The sequence below is a fragment of the Phascolarctos cinereus genome, unplaced genomic scaffold (assembly GCF_003287225.1).
Source record: "Phascolarctos cinereus isolate Bilbo 61053 unplaced genomic scaffold, phaCin_HiC Scaffold_8;HRSCAF=390, whole genome shotgun sequence".
Taxonomy (NCBI): Eukaryota; Metazoa; Chordata; class Mammalia; order Diprotodontia; family Phascolarctidae; genus Phascolarctos; species Phascolarctos cinereus.
The window spans coordinates 63139057-63161925 of NW_027556291.1; the positions used below are offsets into that span (position 1 = coordinate 63139057).

The 22869-nt window shown below is 41.2% G+C and overlaps 1 protein-coding gene across 4 annotated transcripts in view; it reads right to left on the reverse strand.

Annotated features, from left to right (window-relative positions):
- The window catches only part of ATG4A (autophagy related 4A cysteine peptidase), a 74359-nt gene that overhangs the window by 49201 nt on the left and 2289 nt on the right, over positions 1–22869 (reverse strand). The window contains exon 2 of one of the 4 annotated variants that reach the window (XM_020967227.2): positions 1964–2111. The exons of the other annotated variants lie outside the window; for them this stretch is intronic. Within the exon in view, the coding sequence (XP_020822886.1) occupies positions 1964–2036 (73 nt within the window). The 5' untranslated portion in view covers positions 2037–2111. The remainder of the gene's footprint in view (positions 1–1963; positions 2112–22869) is intronic. 4 annotated transcript variants of the gene reach the window in all.

Sequence of the window (22869 nt, forward strand, 5' to 3'; positions counted from 1 at the left end):
TTGTCATTATTTTTTCATTGATATAATCAAAACACTCCCAAAGAATATAAATGAACATTCAATATCATTCAGGTACCTTGTCATCCTAGCTTTCACAGATAATCAATGAAGACATTTTGGTCCTATGTCCTATGTATTTTAAAGATTTGGAATTATGCAAGAAGTTATTCAATTGTTCATGTGCTTTGACCTAAAAATCCCACAAATGGATTTATATCCCAAGAAGGCTAATAGCAGCAAGAAAAGACCTTCGTATCTGGAACTCAGAATCTTAAAAAAAATGAATGCTGAATGACTACTGTGGAAATGTGTTTAACATGACTGTACATGTATAACTTATATCAGATTGCTTGCTCTCTTGGGGAAGGGAGAGGAAAGGAAAGGAGGTAGAAAAATTTGGAACTCAAAATCTAACAAAAAAGAATGTTGAAAACTATCTTTACATGTCATTGGAAAAAATAAAATACAATTTTAAAAAAAGACCCTTGTGTAGCAAAAAATATTCATAGCAATATTATTTGCAATAAATAAATTGAAACAAGATTATGTTCCCAACGATTAGGAAAACGTGCTGCATGACTGTAATGGAATATTATGGTGCTATGAGAAGAACCCAATTATGAAGAGTTCAGAGAAACATGGTAAGACTTCTAGTAAGTGATGGGGAATAGAGGAAGCAGGACCAAGAGAACAACATACACATTGATTACAACAATGTAAACATAGACAACACTAACGGGGGAAACCCATCCAAAGACAATGGGCAGTGTTGGCACCAAAGCAGCAAAGTTTAAGTTCATGTCTTCCCTTTATGTCACCTATCAGTAAGCTACAAAACTAGGCAATGGCCTCTGCAAGTTGTGATTTTCTTTAACTTTTTCGGGGGAATGGACTTACTACCCCAAGAAAAGTCAGGGAAACAAACTCAAATTGCTCTTTTTCCACACTGCAAATCAGCAATGGGTTCTGAAGAAAGTCAGGACTAGGAAAGGGCAAGGGAGCTGGTGACGTAGGCAAGTGGCAAAAGGTACCCATGTTAAGGTCACTTTCTAGGAAGACATATTTTAATGCCAGGAAAGATCTTCTTTCTGGCACAGAGGGGTAAATTTTATGGAATCCTATGATCTCAACATTGGAATGACCCTCTGAGGCCTCCCAGTCCAATCAGTAGCTGACAAGGAAGCCCCTCAATAATATTCCATTCAATGAACTCTTGTAAGATAGCTGACGTATTTAAGAGCCTGGTTTAGAAGCTGAGTATAATAAAGACAAAAATTAAATAGCCTTTGCCAAGAGGGAGCTTCGATTCGCTTGATGTCCATAGACAATACATATAAATACAAAAGAATAAGAGGAAGGAGAAAGTCTTAACAACTTGGGGGGGGGGGAAGTGGCACATCAGGAAAGGCTTCCAGTGAGAAGTAGCACCTAAGTCCAATCCTGAAGGAAGGGAAATTCTAAAAGGTGGCAGTAAGGAGGGTTGTCTGGTCTGGTCTTGGTCCGAAAGATGGCCTTGGCAAAGGCACAGGGATGGGAGATGGGGATGAGACTTGGACTTTGTGGAGTACTTAGTAAGTTAGTAAAAGTCTGGACAGACAAGCTGGCGCCAGTTTGCGGAAGGGTGTAAGTGCCAGGCTAAAGAGTTTGTACTTTATCCTAGGGGGTAACTTTTGAGCAGGGGGAGTCCCACAGTCAGGCCTGTGTTTTAGGAATATTCACTTGGCAATCGGATTAGAATAATGGTCTCTCAAATAAGGGCTGGGAGCTCCTAGGAGGCCCATGGCTTGATCCCAAGGAGTGCATGACCAACCAACCAATCAGAGGGTGGGTGGAATCCCACAACTGTGGAACTTCTCTCCAACTTAAACTTTGCCCTGGACCCCCAAAGCAACAGTAGCTGAGATGCCATTGGGAAAATTCCTCCCCTCCTCCCCATATACCTACCCCTTGTGCCCTAAATCACCTTTAGTTATAGTAGTCAACCCTTCGAAGACAGGCTCCAATTCAGGGCAGTGACCAGTGAGAAAGAACTCCATCTCTGCCTTTTTCACTTAGGATAGGTGAGGATGGGCTACACCATGCATCACAAGGGTAGGAAGAAACTAGAGATTCTGGTTAAGAAATTGGGTAAAACAGCAACAACATCAGTAACAATAACAATAACAGCCCGTTATTTTATCCACCTGCACAATCTGAACATTAAGCATCAAAGAACAAGGGCAGAACAGTAACTTGTCCCCGAGCTGTTCCCATCTGAACTCCACTGAATATACAATGAGGACAAAAGCAACAACAGTGAAAACAAGACCTCGGTACAGTATCTTCCCTCACCCCAATCCTCTCCTATTTGGAGTTTGTCTCTTTCTGTAAAGGCCAATTCTTCCACTCCCCAGGTATTCAACCTCAGTGTCATCCTTGACTCCCTCTGTCTTCCTCCCTCATATCCAGTCAGTTGCCAAATCTTGCCTTTTTACCTCCAAGACTCCTCTCTTGTACGCCCCCTTCTCTCCTCTGATGCTGCCGCTCATCTGGGGAAGGGCCTTATAACCTCACACTTGGCCTATTGCAACAGGCTGCTGGTTAGTTTCCCCCGCCTTGTCTCCCCCCATTCCAGCTTCCACTCAGCTGTGAAATTAATGTTACTGCACAGCTCAGACCATGGCACCCATCCTCCTCCACAAACTCCAGTGACTGCCTATTGATTCTAGGACAAAAAAAAAATATGATTTCATCTTTATCTCATCCTTTTTCATTTCTATTTTGTGTCATATAACATTCATAATTATTAGCACAGTTATACATGTATATAATTCATAAATAAGTAAATATACGGGGGTATGCTCAAAATTTTTTTACTGATGGGGTACAAAAGCAAAAGTCTGGAGACCAATAATACAGAAAGAGGTTTGGAGAGGGGAGATACTGGAACCACAGAGACTAATTTTTTTGGTTTTTGTTAACTTGGCAAGCAGGTTAAAAGCTGGGTATAGAAGACAAAAATGTTTGTATCAAGGTTATATTCAGCCCACAAAAGAGAGCTGAGAAGAGGGGGTGGGGATTGGGAAGGGAAGGAAAACTTTCCACTAGCAGTCATGATTTTGAAGACTGGGAATGAGAAACAAGTTTAAGAAGGGAACGAAGGAAGGCCTAGGTCCTTCCACAAAGGAGGGTCCAGGAGGAACCCATCAATGGGGGAAGGAGGCAGACCTTACAAAGTTATGTTCCAGACTTTCTTAACCTCCTGTTCATCTTCATTTTTCAGATATTATGAATCTTTTTCTTTCTTCCTCTTCATTGCTATTGTTGCTACTATATCCTCTCCTTTATTAAAAAAAAAAACCTCAAGGAAAGCAATTGAGTGTATTGCAGCAGTCTAGGTGAGAGACGTGATGCAGGCCTGAACTAGTAAGTGGTTGTCTGAGTAGAGAAAAGGGGATGGCTGGGAGAGATCTTGTGCAGGTAGAACTAACAAGTCTTGGCAACTGATTGAGCATGGAGGGTGAGGGAAAGAGAAGAATCAGGGATGACTAAGGACTTGGGAACCTGAGTCACTGAAAGGATGATAGTAACCTCAAGAAAAATAGGGAGGTTTGGAGGAGAGGAAGCTTTAGGAAGATATGTTGCATTTGAGATGCCAACGGGACAGCTACAGAGATGCCCAGCAGGCAGGTGATGCAGGATTACAGTTCAAGAGAGAGATTAGAGCTGGATATATAGATGTGAGAGTGATCAACTGAACTTATGTGAACAAATGAGAGCAAGCCTAGAGAAAGAAGAAAAGAAGGCAATAGTTTTGTCCTTCTCCCTGGTCAGACTATCTCTAGAATATCATGTTGAGTATGGGATGTCACAATTTAAGACAGACACTGATCGGCTGAAGAGAATCCAGGGGATAGCTCTGATTGTGTGTGATCTATCCTTCATTCTCAAAGAGGACCATGACATCAGGGAGATGATAACATGACCTGCAATTGACTTTGATTTAAGTGAGGGAGGGCTGTGCAAAGTCACCAGCCTCACTTTCTCCTCCACAGCCATCTGGGTCCAGTGGCCAGATACTGATCAGGACGACTGGAGATGGCCAGGACGCTCAGGGGAAAGCAACCAGGATGGTGAATGAGTCTTGAGTCCACACCATATGAGGACCAACTGAAAGAACTAGGAATGTTTAGCCTGGAGAAAAAGAGATGGGAGGGGTGTGGGAGTGGGAAAAAGGGAATCTGCAAGATTGGCTTCAAGCATTTGAAGGGCCATCATACGGAAGAGGAACTAGACTGGTTCTCCTTGGCCCCACAGGGCAATACAAGGAAGAAGGAGTAAAAAGTGTAGAGGCGAGTTTAAGCTTGATATCAGTTTAAAAATAACAACAATAATGATGACAACAACTTCCTAACAATACTCTTGGCCCATAAGAGATGACAAAAGGATGGTTTCAGACAAACCTGGGAAGATTTAATCGTATGAAATGATGCAGAATGAAATGAGCAGAACCAGGAGAACAATTTCTACAACAACAATAAGATGGTAAGTCAAAGCATAATCTGGAAATGCTTCAGAACTCTGCTCAGGGCAATAGCCAACCACAATTTCAGAGGCCCAGTGATGAAGCATGATACCCACCACCTGAGCAAGAGGTGATGGACTCAAGATAGAGAAAGAGTCATAGCAACAAGTGAATTTGTTTCACTTGACTTTGCAAATTTATTACAATGATTTTGTTCTTTTTATTTTTTCCAATGGCTAGGAGGTGAGAGGGAGAAACAAAATAAATAAATGTTTGTTAATGGAAAAAAAACCCTAAAAATAAGTTTTATATCTTAAAAACAAAGAAAAACTTAACAATTAGAAGTGGGCTAGGCTGCCTCCAGAGGTATGCAAATAGAAGCCAGATGGCCATTAAACAGGCATGTTACTGTGCAGAGGCTTTCACGTATAGTTTGGAATACTACATGGTTGTGGAGGTCCCTTCTACCTCTAAAACTCTGTGATTCCGAGAAGGATTCTATTGCTAAGTTTCCCGTCATGTGGTCCACTCTTCTATCCCAATTAAATGCTTTGCAACTTGGTTTATGGTTCCTTCTTGGTCTACTGATAGAAAATGTATATCTAATCACTGGAAAATTCTGGACCGAAACAAAAATTGGTATTGTTACCAAATGTTGGGTTGCTGAATAATGAGCTATTTTTTGTTCTATTTATATCTCGTAGAGTGTTGCTTTTAGGTGTTCATGATACATGTGTTGGAACTCGTGGAATAATAATTAAGATTCAACTTTGTTAGAGAGTGATAGTCAAACCTAAATAGGCTGACATTTAATTTGTAAAAACAAATGATAGATGTGTTTGGATTTCTGCTTTTGTGCATGGGTTCTGTCAAGGCTTGCTTTGGCTTGGATAAAGTAACAGATTAAAATATTAGCTGAAACTTAAGGAGGTTGAATTGCTTAGAAATAATGGCTGGAATCATACAAGTATGCTTAGGTATAAATTGAGAAGTTTAAAAAAATTATAGGTAAATTTTTTTTTGACACAGTAGTGCTGGACTTGCAATTGTTAAGATCTGGGGTTCAAATCCTACCTCTGGCATGTACTAGCTATGTGACCCTAGGCAAGTCACTTCCCCACATTGGGCCTCAGTTTCCTCCTCTGAAAATGAGGGAACTGGACTCTGTGACCCCTAAGGTCCTTTCTAGCTCTAGACTGGGGATCCTACAAATCCTAAATTGGGTCCTGAAGTTATATTTGCATAAGTATGAATAGACAAAATACTCTACACAGAACCTCAGGTAACAAGGATTTTCAGAGTAAAATTTGTGTTAGAGTAAATATGTCTGAATTCCAATGAAAGAGTGCTTCAGTCTTATAGAGCTCGGCTTTTGCCAGGAAACTAAGCTTAGCAAATGTTTTCATATGCTAACACGGTCTGTGCACGTTAGAGTGAGACCTTCATAATGCCAGAAATAATCAGCCTTGAGAACAGACCAGTAATACAAAACAACTGCTCCTAGTCACATAGCTCCAAAGTTTGCAAGCTGTTCTCCTTACAACCACCATGTGAGGGGTCAGCAGTATATGGATGGTTATTATTCCCATTTCACAGATGAGGAAACTGAATGTCTGCCAGGTAAAGTATTTTATCTAGGGTTATACAGCTAAGAAGTATCTGGCAGGAGATTCTAACTCAAGTCTCCTGATTCTATGTCAAGTAAGGAAGGGACAGTGAATGAATACAATAGGCTCCTTGTTTCTTCTAGCTACGATTTCCCAGCCTTTGCTGTACCTTTAGCCAGCGCACATCCATTAGACTAAGTCTCAACTGTAGAATTTGGAATAGTTGATTTTGCCCTGCTGTGACTAGAATTATCAGCAGACCCCCTCCCTCACTTCCCAAGAGAATGTTTCTGGAGGGCTCCACCCCATTCTGCCATCTGTGGATCTGTTCCCCTGCCTTTCTCCCCCACCAGAAACAACAGCTGTACCAAATATTGCTCAGTGAGCGTAGGCAAGCTTTCAGATCTTGGTGCTCTATTCCTGCCATCTGAATTTGAAGCTTAGATTTTCAGAGGTCAAGAAATGATATGGCCCATATACCCCTGAGTTCTCTGGGAGGGGAGTCATAAATAATCTGGCCACATGCCCCCATAATGGGATAGTAGTAGGAAGCAAACTGCTCCCAGGCATGAACCTGGGTGATGAACAGTGAGGTGGGTTAGTGCATCAAGGGTGAGTTGGTTTCAGGGATGGGACCCTAACTATTCCTGTCTCAGAGAATGGAACTTACCCCTAGGACTTAGCTCTTCTGACTCAAGCACAACTGAGCAAGGACAGTTTGAAATCACAAACCAAAAATCAAGCAAGATAGGTGTATACTGTAACTCTTAGGAGCTTGGATGGCCTAAGGTCTCAGTTAATCGACTGTCAAGTATTTATTGGGTTTCCATGCTGTGAACACTGGATTAGCCACTGGGATCTAAAAAGAAGCAGAAGATATAACACCTATCCTCAAAGACTTTATCATGCTAAAGTAATATTTCAGTTATCTAGGATACAGTCAGGAAGCAGGAAATACGCAAAACAGATGACTGATAACCTAAAATAGAAGTCACAAAGCACAGGCACTAGACTCATAAACTCCTAAGAGGAGAGGCCCATCCTCTGGGTCTGTGCTTACAAGAGTCATAGCTTACAACAACTGAAACAAGTCTAGTGGCCTGCTCTCCAAGATTACAACAGAAAAGGAGTAGGAATGGAGAGGTAGGAAGGGTGTGCAAGTTTGCTGATAGAGAAGTGACAGCTGACCTGGAGGGAAGAAAAAGGAAAAACTATAAAAAGATAGCAGAGGAACTCCCAAAGCAAAGCAGTCTGGAGCCAAGAAGAACAAGTAAAACCTGAGTAATGCATTGAATTATAACATGGTATAAGAATAATTGATGAGAATGATGTCATCAGAAAAGCTATACAGGGGCAGCTAGGTGGCGCAGTGGATACAGCACTAGCCCTGGAGTCAGGGGGACCTGAGTTCAAAGCGGGCCTCACACACTTGACACTAGCTGTGTGACCCTGGGCAAGCCACTTAACCCCAATTGCTTTGTGGGGGGGGAAGCTATACAGTTATCCCTTCCACAACGCGGGAGTTAGGGAGTCTGCGCCCCCACAATCTAGAAAATCTACATAAAATGTTTTGACCCTCCCTCTGTACCGGAGAAGAAGTCTGAATTATTATGGTATTAAAAGGTACAGTATGTTGATGTTATACAATACTATACATATAGTTTACGCATTTCTGAGTTTCTAAACCTTTTCTGTGTCGTCTGCTGGCCTCTGCGTGTTGTCTGTGGCTTCTGCAAACTCTTCTGAAATTCCCATTTAATGTTTTATGCCAACCTGCAACCATGATGGGGAAAGTTGTGATGTGGAAGGGATAACTGTATTATGTTCCTTATCCTCTGTTTAAAAAAGAAAGGAAATAAGTTTGGAATATATTTCAGAAATTGTTCTATGCAAAACAATTAGAATAAACACAATTACAACTACACTGTAAACTCCTATCCCCCCCCCCCCCCCCCCCGGTCTTCAAATCTCTCCCTATTGACTGGCTTTTCCCTGCTGCCTACAAACAGCCAGGTCTCCCCCATTATTCAAACATTCTCACAGGCCACTCTCATAGTCTTAAACCAGCCAAACTACACTTGTTGCCTACACTTCCTCTTCTTTTACTCTTCAATCCAGCTTCCTATCAGCCTCATCACTCAACTGAAAGTGCCCTCTCCAGAGTTACCTGATGTCTCAGTTTCCAGATCTGATGGCCTTTTCTCAGTCCTCCTCCCTCTCAATCTGGCTGAAGCATTTGACCCTGTGGACTACCCTCTCCCCCGGGACACTCCCTTCTCTATGTTTTCATGACACTCTCTGGATCATCATCCATACCCTGCTCCCATAATCACCCTAACCCTACCCCCTAAATATCCCACCTCAGACTCACCCATTCCTTCCACAGCCTCTCCTGGAATGCCTACTCCATCTTAAACCATTTAACTTCACACCTCATCTGGCTTCCTCCAGAATGTGAAATCCCTGGCTACCCTTTCCAGTACTGGTGGCACTTATATGCCATTCACTGGTCACCATGGGGTAGTCAGAATACTCCTTGGTCCCCAAAGCTACTTACAGACTCTCCTTTTATCACCATCACTCGGTAACCTCTGTTCCCTTTAGATTCATTAAATCCATATTTATTAACAATCAAGATTCAGACAGCTGTTATCTACTGTTATCTTCTCCCAGGTACTCTCCAGTTACTTTCCCTCTGAGATTACCTCCAGTTTACCCTGTATCTATACTACAAGTACATAGTTGTTTGCATGTCCTCTCTCCCCCTTAGAGGGTGAGCTCCTGGAAGACTGGGACAGTTTTGCCTTTCTTTTATCCCCAGGGCTTAGCACAAAACTTGACACAGTAAGCACTGAATAAATGTCTATTGAATTCACCACCCTATTCCTACCCTCCTTATCTCTAACCTGGTACTTGGTCTTTGCCTTCTAACTGGCCTCCCTGCCTCTGGTCTTTCCAACATATCTTTCAAATGGCTTCCAATAATGATCTCCTTAAGGAGAGATCTGATCACATAGCCACCCTATTCAACAACTTAAGACTTCTAGAATAAGTTACAAATGCCATAGTCTGGGATGTAAGAGCCTCCAGAATCTGGCTCCAATCTACCTTTGCAGCCTGATTTCGCTCTCTTTCATGTATTCAACATCCCAAATGAGACTACTAGCTATTTCCATCTTGTCCTGCCCTTGTCACTCAGGCCTGAAATTACCTCAACATTCTGCAATTTTAATGGTGTGATCAGGCCATCAACACAAATCAAAAACCCTTTGGAACTTACTAGACAATTCAAGAGTGCCTGTGAACAGACCCAAAAAAAAAAAGTTATCACCCTGGAGCCAAAAGGAGATTGAGCCTCTCTGAATTCAGCCATTTTTCTGGGATAACAGACATGAAGCTGGAGATTCATATTATTGGCAGAGAACTAGCATTTTTCATTGTTTGACAAGGGCCTTTTTATTGTTTAACAAGAATATTTTGGGAGAAATGTAATACTTTCCGCTTTGGGGAGGAGGGGGGAGCAGCCCAGGTTCAAAGATCTGCCTCAGTGGCTCCGTGATCTAACCTATAGGAATCATAATCCATCCATACCATCTCATATCTTAATAAAAACTTTTATAGTTTTTTTGTTTGTATAGCTGCAAAAAAAAGAAAAGAAAAGGAACTGTGTTTCAGTGCCTGTGGTTTTTTTTTTCTCTACTAGAGCTCTGCTCCAAAACCTCACTGAGGCACGGGTGTTGACCCTAGACTGTGGGAGGCTAAGCCAGCAAAGTATAAGTTGTACCTACTCCTAACAAGCTGGAAAGGTTTTAAGGTGAGGCCTGGAGATAAATGCTGCCTGGCAGTGGCCAGACCAGCCTTGCTTAGTACAGGGGGACCCATCCATCACCAGGTGGGCCGAAGGGGTGATGAATTTTTGGTCAAAGGAACTTTGATCTGCATGAGTTGGGGCATATGCACACCAAAGAAATGATTAAAATACTGGAGTAAATAACTGGACTGTAGAAATGTACAAACTTTTCCTATTGAGTTGGATACAAACGATGATGAGCCGTTTTTCCTTTGCTTAGCACAGTGCCTGGCACTGGGATTTGATAGGAACTTGTAAGCCCTGCTCCCTACTCCATTACCAAGGTGCACAGGTTTTCAGTCTTTCAATGTACTGATCTGCTTGGCTGATCAGTTTCTCCTCTTCAGGCCTGAGGGTAAAGCAAGACTCACAGTGTGTCTCACCAAGATGCATCTTCCTGTTGGCCTCAGACTGGGCAGACATGGCTTCCCAGTCAACCTAGAGGCAACAAAGGTCCACCTAAGAGGGGAGATGCCCTTTGGACCTGGTGGATGTCTGCAGATCAGGAGAGTCACCTCCCCTAGTTCTGCCAAGCAGACAAGTTTCTCCAGGGAGATGAGTAGGCCTCATTTATAGGAGCTAAGAACCACTGAATCCTGGTCACATATCTTTGCTATGTTAGGGCTAAATAAACCTCCTTCTGTTGACTGTTCAATGACTTACAAATGCCTCCTTTCATTTCAATGCTGAACCTGAATGAACAGCCTAAGATAGGCCCACCCCTAAATTATGGAATGAATGTCCCAACTCCAGCTTTTTTTCAGCTCTCCCTCCTGCCTGGAATGTACCTCCACCTCCTCGGCTCCCCTGGCCTCCTTCAAGTCCCTGCTAAAATCTCACCTTCTACAGGAAGCCTTTCCCAATCCCCATTAATTTTGGTGCCTTCTTTCTGTTGATTATTTCAAATTTATCCTGTCTATAGTATGTTTTTACAGAGTTATTCATATGTTGTCTCTTCCCTCCCCCTCACCAAGAGCAGGTCTTTCTGCCTTTCTTTGTATTCCTAATGCCTGGCACATAGTAGGCACTTAATAAACATTTACTGACTGAGTGGGATGGAGAAGGCAGAGAAATATAGGGGAAAATTTAGGATGTGAAATGTAAAAACATCTTATAAATGTAAATGTTGTAACATGAAAATGTAAAACCAAAAACTATCAATGAAAAAAAAATGTTTTAAATAAATTCTAGTTGACATGTTTTTTTTTCCTCCCTCCTAGTAAAATCAAATTAGACAGAGTATATTTTTTTCCATTTTAGAAACCTCTCCAAATGTAGAATAGAACTTGGGTGCAAAGTGAAAATTCATACCTAAGAACTCTCTTTTTCCACTGACCTAGAATGTAAAACACAGGTATGAAGCCACGGGGATGGGACGTAGGAAGGCTAGGAAAATACAGTAACCAGAACATTTCACTGAAGGTTCAAAAGCCTTTCCGATTCTAATCATCGCCTTTCTGAAACCAGACAACTAATCATGAAAAGTGCAGGCCTTAAACTATTTAGTCAAAACAGCAGCACATCACCAATCCACTCAGTGATCAGATAGCAATATGGTAAATCAGACTGAAGGTATACTCTCCTACTTTTATTACAGTAATGACCTAAAAAGAGCATCAGACTGCATAGCAACCAAGAAATCTAAAGAGAAGCTTCAGTAAATTGCTTTGTCCAGCCCAAGAGCACAAAAACCCCAGCCAGAAGCCATGGACGCTGGAAGAGAAGTCTTGCCAGAGAGGTGGGCAGGTAGACAGGTGGAACAGAGAAGAAACCAGCAAGTGCATCACAAAGAGGACAACACCAACAGAGTGCCATCCTCGGGATCGAGGAAACCCCAGAATGGAGGCAGATCACTCGGTGCCCTGATCAGGGACAGCCAACCACAGGACAAGGATTGAGGACAGAGAAAGCTGCCAGCACGCTGAGCACTGACCAATCACACACCAAAGGAAGTGGTAGCCAGGGGTGGCAGGGCAAGACCACATAGGGCCTGTTATCTATATCAATCTCACGAATTCCATGAAGCCATTGCTGAATCAGGAAGAAACTTTATTAACAACCTAGGAAGGCCAGGCATCCTGCATGTGTAAGAGCACACATGTGGGAGCACACATATGACAAATGCACACCTTTTTATTCCCTATTCCCCATTGGAATTTCCTTTCCCTGTTTCCCTATTCGATGGGTACTATAGAGGTTACAGCCTATCCAAAGAACCTAATTTCCCCAAATGAATCTCTGCCCCTAATTACATCTCCCACTCCCCACAATTCTTTGACTCAGGCCTTAGCTTGGGAACATTCCTTTTTATGTTAAGCTCAGAATGGATTTCCCATCTGTTAGCCTATTTACTACCAACAGTGTTTTCTTATTCTAATATAACTCCCTTTAGTTCAACTTCCACCTAGCCCCCAGATTGCATTCCTTAAGGCTTCCACTTGGCTCTTTGTGGAAATAATAATAATTTATATATATATTTCTCTGACTCCCTCTGATTCAGTGATATGCAGAAGCAACATCCATATATCCCACAGGCCTAACCACGTCACTTGAGAGTAAGGGAGGGCCACAGCCTAGCCCTGGCACTAAGGCCCAAAGTAAGACCCAAAGCAAGACCCAAAGCTAGAGATTCAGGTTTAGAACACAATGATGTCAATTATATAACATCAAAAAGGTTTTGTACAAGCAAAATGCATGCAATTCAAAAATCAGAAAGAAAAAAGGTAACTGGGGGAAAGTCTTTGCAGCACATTCTTCTGCCAAGGTACATGAAAAACTGATTCAAACAACTACGAATAAGAGCTATTCCCCAATATTCCCAAATATCCATTTAGTTAAAGGATATGAAGAGGCAGTGTTCAAAGGGGAAAAATCCAAGCTCTCCACAATCATATGCAAAAAATGCTTCAAATCACTAGAGAAATGCAAAGGAAAACAACTCCAGGTCCCACACTCACCTTCTCAAAGTGGTGAAGGTGACAAAAGAGGAAAATGCCGAATATCAGAGGGGCTATGGGTCAAGCACACTAGTGGATTGCTGATGATACCACCACAAAGTTCCAGCCATTCCAGAAAGCAGTTTGGAACGAGGCCCAGAGCATCACTAAACTGTTCTTACTCTTTGGCCCAGCAATAGCACTACTAATCCTAGACTCTCTAAAAATAAAGAGGAAAAGAACTTACAGATACAAAAATATTTCTAGCAGCTCTGTCATAGCAAAGAACTGGAAATTAAGGTGTCCATCAATGGGGGGATGGAGAAACAAATTATAGTATACAAATGTAATGGAATATGACTGCACTGAAAGAAATTATGAAAGGGCAGCTTCAGAGAAACCCGAGAAGACTTACATGGAGTGATGCAGAGCAAGGGTGGCAGAACCAGGAGGACCTTTATGTAAAAACAACATTTTTTAAGACTAATAAAGAAGTCTGATCAACATAATGACCAACCAAGATTCCCAAGGTCCAGCAATAAAACATACTACCTACCTCCTGACAGGGGTGATGAATTCTTAAGGTATAGAATGAGGTATACATTTTGAGACATTGAGAATATAAGGATTTATTTATTTATGCATACTTGATATGAGAGCTTTATTTTTCTTTCCTTCAATTTAGGGGAAGAGGAAATTGGGGAGGAAAGGATGGTAGTGATAGAGTTAACAAAATTGGGGGTAGTAAGAAAAAAAGGTCAATCAGTCAATAAACATTTATTAAGTACCTACTTTGTGCCAGGTACTGTACTAAACAGTGCGGATACAAAAAAAGGAAAGGCAATAAGACAATCCTTACCCTTAAGGAGCTCCCAACCTAAGGGGAGAGAGAACTTGCAAGCAACTATGTATAAATGACACATACAACATATATAAGGATAGCACTAGAATTAAGGAGAATCAGAAAAAGCTTACTGCGGGGGGTGGGGGGGGTTAGCTAGGACTTGAGGGAATCCCAGAGGTACAGTTGAGGAAGGAGAATATTCCAGGCATGGGGGATGATTTGTGAAAACTGTGCAGTCGGGCAATGAGATATCCTGCCAAGGATCAGTAAAAGGCCAGTGTCCTTGGATAGAAGAGTATATGAGGGAAGGCACAGATCGTGCTGGAAGAAGACTGGAAAGATCATGGAGGATCATAGAAGGCTTTGAGCACCAAACAGAGGATTTTGTATTTGATCAGATAACAGGGAGCCACTGGAGTTTATTGGAGGGGTGGGGGGGTGGGGGAGTGACATGGTCAGGGCTGTGCTTTAGGAAAATCACTATAATAGCTCAACGGAAGATGGACTGGCGTGGAGAGAAACTTGCAGCAGACAGGCCTCCCTACAGGTCACTGCAATAGTTCAGGCATGAGGTGATGAAGGCCTGCACCAGCGTAGCGGCAGTGTCGGATGAGAGAAGGATGCTACAAAGGCGAAATGGACAGGCCTTGGCAACAGATTGGCTATGGAGAGTGAGAGACAAGGCTGACTCCTAGGTTGTGAGCTTGGGGGAATGGACCATGGTGCCATCAACAGGAATAGGGAAGTTTGGAAGGGAGAAGTTTTAGGGGAAACAATAATGAGTTTAGTTTTGGTTTTATTGTCGAGTCGTTTCAGTCCTGTATGCCCAGGGTCATACAGCTAGTAACGTCTGAGGCTAGATTTGAACTCAGAAAGATGAGTCTTCCTGACTCTATCCAGTGCAGAGTCACCTAGCTTTGGACATGTTAAGTTTAAGACAAGGGACATCCTAGTTTGATATGTCTAATAGGCAGATGAATGAGAGACTGGAGGTCATCAGAGAGGTTAGGGTAGGACAGGTAGATTGGAGAATCATCAGCATAGTGATGGTAATTGAATCCATGGGAATTGATCAGATCACCTGAAGTAGTATATAGAGAGAAGATAAAAGGGCCCAGGAGAGAGCCCTGTAGGATTTCCTTGGATAGTGGGCATGCTCTGGATGAAGGTCTAGCAAAGAATACTGAGGAATGGTCAGATCTGTAGAAAGGCCACCGAGAGAGTAGTGTCCTGAAAACCTAGAGAGAAAACAATGGGATGGAGAAGATGAAGATTGACAGTGCCAGAGAGTTCAAGAGGATTGAGAAAAGGCCACTGGATTTTGCAATTAGGAGATCACTGACAACTTTGGAAAGCACACTTTTGGTTGAATGATAAGATCAAAAGCAAGACTGTAGAGAGTTAAGAAGAGAGTGACAGAATGGAGACACACTATTCTAGATAGTCCTCTCAAGGAGTTTAGTCACAAAAGACAGGAGAGATATGGGATGACAGTAGGTCATACCAACCACATCTCCAGAGGACCCATGACACAACATGGTACCCACTTCCTGACAGGGAGGTGATGGACGTAAAGTGCTGAAAGAGAAAAACATTTTTGGACACAGCCACTATGTGGATTAGTTTTGCTTGATTATGCTTACTTGCCACAAAAGAACTTTCCCCCCCTTTCTCTTGGTTTTTAATTGGGGAAGAGGACTGTTGGGGGAAGAGGGGTTAACAACAGTGATACAAAAAAAAAAGCAACATTATATTGCTAAAATGCACAGATAGAAAAGAAAACAAAAAATTCAGAAAGAAGTAATGACAAGTAGAACAGTTTTGAAAATAGCATGTAGAATTAATTATAATTTTTAAAGCAAGCAGTATGAAATGAAGATTCAGTTTCATGTAGAATCTTCTTTTTGTGTTCTGTTGTGTGTAGGAAATGTTCTTTTTTTTGGTGTTTAGGTTCAGAATAATTTCCTTTTCAGGAAGAAAAGGAACATAACAGAATGAAGATGATTTAGAAACAGAAAGCAAGGCAACTTTGGAGATAACATATTGAAAGTATTATATACCTAAACAGAAAAGTAAGTTGGTTATAATACAGTTTCAGGTTTCATGGACAGTCCCCTTTTTCTCTTTTGTGTTAGATATGGAAATGATCATCTCATTTGGTGTTGGTTAAGTTTAGGATAAAAAAAGGCAATTAATTCTCCTTCTTTGCAGAAGTGAGGAACTATGGGTATGGATGACTATATATCCTGTCAGATTCAGTAGACGTGTTGGTTTGTTTTTGCTGAAATGCTTTCCCCCCCCTTACTCTTTTATTATTATAAGGGATAACTTCGGGTGGAAGAACAGGAGAGAGATACATTTGGAAATGGAGGTGAATAAACACAAAAAATAAATTTAACAAATTTATTACTCTTCTTTAGTATACATCAATAATAAGTTCTAGATCCCTAGCACTGATCACATACTTCTTGCTCTTTGAGAACAAAGAGAAGTACAAAATGAATGGGATAGAGGCTGAAATAATTATTAAATAGCTAACTGTTAATATTGGGGATTTATCCCTCTCTGAAATCTTATTCTCTACTGGGCCAAGCCAGCATCTGAAAGACATTGCTGATAATGAGATCTGACTGGCTTTCTTCTCAATCTCATTCAGACCCTGCCCAGCCCACGGTGTTCTACCCAGGTTTGAGTGGGGATAAATTCTTTGATTAGATTGCCCAAGACTGGGGGTGATTTGGAAGCAAAAGACAAGATCAAAGTCACCCTCATTAAAATAGGTAACCTCAGAGTTGTGAACTGATCCAACCATCCTGGTGAGCAATTTTGAAACCATGCCCAAAGGGCAATCAAACTGTGCATACCCTTTGATCCAGCAATACCACGGCTAGGGCTGTGTCCCAAAGAGATGAGAAAAAAGGGAAAAGGACCCAAATATACAAAAATATTTATAGCAGCTCTTTTGGTGGTGACTAAAGAATTGGAAATTGAGGGGATGCCTATCAATTGGAGAATGGCTGAACAAGTTGTGATTTACAAATGTAATGAAATACTATTGTTCCATAAAAAATGACAAGCAGAAAAACCTGGAAAGACTTACGTGAACTGATGCCGAGTGAAGTAAGCAGAACTAGAACATTGTATACAGTTACAGCAACATTGTGTGATGATCAGCTATGATAGACTTAGCTCCTCTCAGAAACACAATGATCCAAGACAATTCCAAAAGACTCATGATGAAAATGCTATCCATATCCAGAGAAAGAACCATGGAATCTAAATGCAGATCAAAGCACACTATTTGCACTTTTCCCCCCCTTTCTCATGGCTTTCCCTTTTGTTCTGATTCTTCTTTGACAGCATGACTAATGTGGAAATATGTTTAACATGATTGCACATGAATAACCTATATCAGATTGCTTGCTGTCTAAGGGGGCGGGGAGAGAAGGGAGGGAGAAAAATTTGGAACTCAAAATCTTATAAAAAAATTAATGCTGAAAACCATCTTTACATGTAATTGGAAAAAATAAAATACTATTTGCAAAAAATAATAATAATAATAGGTCCACCCCTCACAATATTCATTCTCTCTCATTACTTGTTAACCATTCAGAGATGATATTCGCCCTCAGGAACACCCACTCTTCCAAGGGCATACAAGAGTGGAGTGAGTTCCACTCAAGAGAGTGATGGCCAAATGACCTTCCTTTCATTAATAATATGCTAACATTATTAATAATTTGATTAATTACCCAGAAACTATGTCTCGAACTTTTTATACAACACAGGCAAATACAAAATTAACCATCATAACCATGACTATGAATGGGACGAATTCATCCACAAAACAGAAGAGCAGAGCACAAAAGGAGAGCATAACCCAACAACGAAATTTATGTCTCAGACAAACTCAAAAAAGCAGGAATAGCTATCATGATCTTAGACAAGGCAACAGTAAAAATAGACAAGATTAAAAGTTAAAAAAGAAAACAACATTATTCTTAAAGGCAATATAAACAATTGAATACTGTCAGAACTTAATATATATGCACCAATGGCACAGTATCTAAATACTTGAAGGAAAAGTTAATCAAATTACAGCTGGAAATAAGCATCAAAGGTATAATATCTGGGGACCTCAATGGAGCCTTTTTGTACCCAAACATATCTAACAATAACAACAACAAAAAAAAAAGTAGTAAAAGACCTGAATAGAATTTTAGAAATGTATAATGGTAAATCTGTAACAATTACTGAATTAGAACTGAAAGGAATGTATTTCTCAGCTGTACACAGAAACTTTACAAAAACTGATTATGAATGAGGGCATAAAAATCTCAAACAAAAGCAGGACAGCTGAATTATTAAACCTATACTATATTAGCCACAACTCATTAAAATTACTAAGCAATAAAGACTGGGGGGAGGGGTTGTGGGATTTTAAATTGATCAGAAACTAAGTAATTTAAACAAAGAATTAGTGGGTCAAAGAGCAAAACATAGTTACAATAGGTAATTTAATCAAAGAAAACTACAACAATAAGACAATATACCAAACTTTGGAGATGCAGTTGAAGCAGTAGGGAAGGGAAAATTTATATATCTAAACACTTTCATAACAAAAAGACAAAACAGATCGATTAATAAGGCATGTAGCTACAGAAATTCATTTATGCCTTGTTCAATTTATCTGAAACTGGGTTATTTCCAAGCTATATAGAAATTTATAACACCAAGAGCCATTCCCCAATTGAAAAATGGTCAAATTCAAACAAGTTGTTTTCAAATAAGGAAATCCAGCTATCAAAAACTATAATTTTTTTTTTGCTAGACAATCGGGTTAATTGACTTGTCCAGGGTCACACAGCTAGTAAGTGTTTTGTGTCTGAGGCTGTATTTGAAGTCAGGTCCTCCTGAATCCAGGGCTGGTACTCTAGCTGCCCCCAAACATTTTTTGGGGGGGGCGGTGTTGGGCAATGGGGGTTAAGTGACTTGCCCAAGGTCATACAGCTAGTAAGTGTTACATGTCTGAGGTCAGATTTGAAGTCAGGTCCTCCTGAATCCAGGGCTGGTGCTCTATCCACTGCGCCACCTAGCTGCCCCAACAACTATAATTTTTTAAATGCTCCAAGTTCCTAATAATTAGAGAAAAGACTATAATCAAGGCAGTATGGTTTGGTCAAAAGAGCAGGAAATTCGGAGTCAAAGGACCTGAATTTGAATGCTGGTTCTGCTATTTGGGGAAAGTCACGGCTTCTCCCAGGGTCTCAGTTTCCTCATCTGTGAGAGAAGTGATTATTAATAACCAGTGATTTGGGGACATCCAGAGTCATCCCCCCACCCCACCCCTTTTTCTAAAGTGCTCATTTCAAAAGTGCAGTCTCTGGAGGAATGAGATTGGATTAACTTTCTTAATAATCCTGTTTTGACCCTACCCAGCTGGGGAAGCCACAGGTGCTACTACTCAGGTATGGGTGGGGCTAAATTCATTGAATAGACAGCCAAAGGCTGGGGGTGGTCTGGGTATAGAGATAGTCTCTCTTTGATTTGATATCACTCACAGCTCCTTATTGTAATACTCACACCCTTGTCAATTGTTTATTTATTTATTTATTTATTTTGTTCTGAAATTCTACCTCACACTCATCAGATTAGCAAAGATAACTAAAGAAAATAACAAATGTTGGAGGGGTTGTGGGAAAATAAGCACACTAATACACTGTTGGTAGAGTTGTGAATTGGTCTAGCCATTTAAGAAAGCAATTTGGAACCATGCTCCAAAAGTCACTAAATTATCTACACACTTTGAAGTAGCAAAACCACCACTAGGCTTATCACCCAAGAGATCAAAGAGAGGGGGGAAAGGACACTAACAGGGAACTTTGAAAGGCAGTATAATGACCAACCACAATGCCCTTGGGCCCATCCATGATGAAGCATACTACCCACCACCTGACCTAGAGGTGGGGGAGGGATGTACCAAGGGACAGCCTTGGATATACATTTTTGAACACGGCCAATGAGTGGATTTGTTTTGCTTGTCTATAATTGGTTACAAGGGAGGGTGGTGCTGGTGGTGGTGGTTTTATAAGGGGGGAATTTGAGAGGGAGAAAAGAACTGCCAATAGAGATGAGAAAAAAGTGAAAAGGAAAAAAAAACCAAGGTTATTGTAACATCTTTTTCAATGAACAGAGAACAGAAGGATGTTGAAGAGACATAATTGTTTGCCTTTTTTATCTCTAGCACTTAGCACAGTTCCTAGCACATAGAAAGCACCTAATAAATAGTTATTGATTGGCATTTCCCAAATGACACAAGTGTTGTAGTATACAGAGGAAAACTTTTGCTTAAAGGATCCAGGCTGTTGACCTGACTAAAGGAGACATAAATTAAGCAGGACAACTTTGGAACTTTTGACTTTATTGCATATTTTTTAAAAAACCAAGCATTATAAAATGCAGATTCGTGGTTTCATGTACAATTCTTTTTTTTTTATTCTTCTGTGTGTATGGAAATGTCTGTGTGTGTTGATTATCTTCAAGTCAATACTATAACAAAAAAATTTTAATTAAAATATTCAGCAGTGGTCACGGAAAAGTGTTTATACTCTGGGTAATTTTTGATCCGTTAGTTGACCTTACATATAACTAAGTGACTGCACTGAGATTGAAGGTAAGTGTTCCAATACCATGTTCCTTCCCATTTTCACCAAGAGGCAATGGGAGGCCAGTTGTGGGAGCACACATCCTTGCTGCTGTTTGGAAGGCAGGAGCTGCTGAATCACTGGAGCTCTGGAGTTCTGAGCTGCAGTAGGGCTAAAACCGATTGGGGATCCAATCAAGCAACACGGGAACCCCCTGGGGTTGGAGTCCACCTGGCTGCCTAAGGAAGGGTGAACCAGCCCAACTAGGAAATGGAGCAGTTCAAAGATGCCTTGCAGAACTCTGGACTTCCAGTTGAGAGAGAGGAAGAGACCCAATCTCAAAATACATAAATGAATGAATGAAAAAATAAGGTGATAGGAATATTGTGGGGGGAAGCAGCAAGTGAAAAAGAATTAGCACCAGTGCTGGACAACAAACCCGACACTGAATAAGGATCACAGGAGCCCTAACGCCTAGGCTTGTATTTACGTACAGTTTTCATCAGAGGCACAGAAGGTACCCGCTTGCCGAAAGCTAATTATGCCTGAGGCTCCAGGCTGCAGATAAAAATAATACAGGTGACTGAGCAAGCAAAGGTCAGAGAAAGCTAGACAGTCCAAGCCAATGTCCTTCAGGTTTACTTTGGGCTTTCCAGGGGGTAAATATAGCCTGTGGGTGGGTCTGCCTGCCATCTCTTCCACTTAGATCCATCCTCCAGATTTTCCTAAAGTGCAGGTCAGTGGCTTCCTATTGCCTCTCTTTGGCAATCATAAAAATGCTCTGTTTGGCATTCAAAGCCCTTCATTACCTAGCCCCCTCCCACCTCTCCAGTCTTCTCACACCTTAGTCCTTACCATGTACTATTTGATCCAACAGCACTAGCCTCCATCTCTAGGCTCTGGACATTCTCTCTGGCTGTCCCCCATGTATGGAATGCTCTCCCTTCTCATCTATGCCTACTGACCTCCTTGGTTTAAGTCCCAACTAAAATTCCATCTTTTACAGGAAGCCATCCCCAACCCTTTATAATTCCAATGCCTTCCATCTGTCCATTATTTCCTATTGATCCTGTATATAGCTTGCTTTGTATATATTTGTTTGCGAGTTGTCCCCCATTAGAATGTAAGCTCCTTGAGGGCAGGCACTGTCTTTTGCCTCTTTTTGTATCCCCAGCATTTAGTACATAGTAGGCACCCAATAAATATTTACCGATTGACTGGCATTTCCCAAGTGGACACATGTGATATTTAAAAAGTTCGAGAGACAGTTTCTGGGAAATTTAATCATTTTATTAATAACGCCAGGATGTTTATTAATAAAAAGGATGGTCTTTCTCTTAAACCAAAGACAATCACCGTAGGGGCTGACTGCTTATATGCCAGTTGGAAGAAAGGTGTTCCTGAGGGTGGCAATCAACTCTGGTTAACAATTAATGAGAGAATGAATATTGCAATGAGGGGCTGGACCTGAATTTTGATTATGTCAGTTACTTCTAAGTTACCCCCAGCCTTGGGCAATTTATTAGAAGAATTTATCCCCACCCAAACCTGAGTAGAGCACAGTGGCTTCCCCCACCTGGGTGGGGTCCGAATGGAGGAGAAGGTTAGCTCAAACCTTCAGAGAGGTCTTGAAATGAGGATAAAAGAAAAAGGGGGAAATCTGAATCTTCTCAAATCATTGGTTATTAATAATCATTTCTCTCACATATGTGCTGTAGTTTACAGAGGAAAACTTCTGCTTAAAGGATCCAGAATTTAGACTTAGCCCAACATTCCAAATGGAATAAATGTGTCATAACAAAACATACTGTCCATCTATGAAGGGAGCTCAGATAAGCTCTTGCATCTATAGGGCTTTGTTTTCCAGTTGTTCCTTAGTATCAGCTCAAAGCCCAAGTGATAACCTCTGAAGATGGAATATACCTAGAGACCCTGCTATAGTACTATCAAGCCACGCCCTGTCCCTTAGGTGGACCCTAGGCAAATCTGTCCATCTAGTCCCAGTTCCAGGCTGATTATACATTCTATATCCCCTTCACTCACTCTCTTTTCCAGCCAAACTGGCCTTCTTGCTGTTCCTCACAAAGGCCATTCCATCTCCCATCCTGCTGTCTTTGTCCAGGCTGTTCCCCAGGGCTGGAAGGCACTCCCTCCTCACTTCCACCTCATAGAATCCCTAGTTTCTTGGGTTGAGCTCAAATGCCACCTCCTATGTGAGGCCTTTATTGATCTTGCTTAGCTGCTAATGTCTTTCTCTCCCACATGACCTTGCATATACTCACAAAAATTCTAAAATAGTTTAAAATGTGGTTTGGTGTGGGGGAGGGGGGAAGCATGTGAGTATGCTGTAGGGCAGCCAAGAACCAGGTCTTTTATTTGGAAAAATCTCTGGTTCTGCTATCTCCAAGAAGCTTTGGAAAACATGGTAAGTCACAAGATTGATTTAATGCAAGGATTATAAATCATTAATTTCAACCAGCCTTC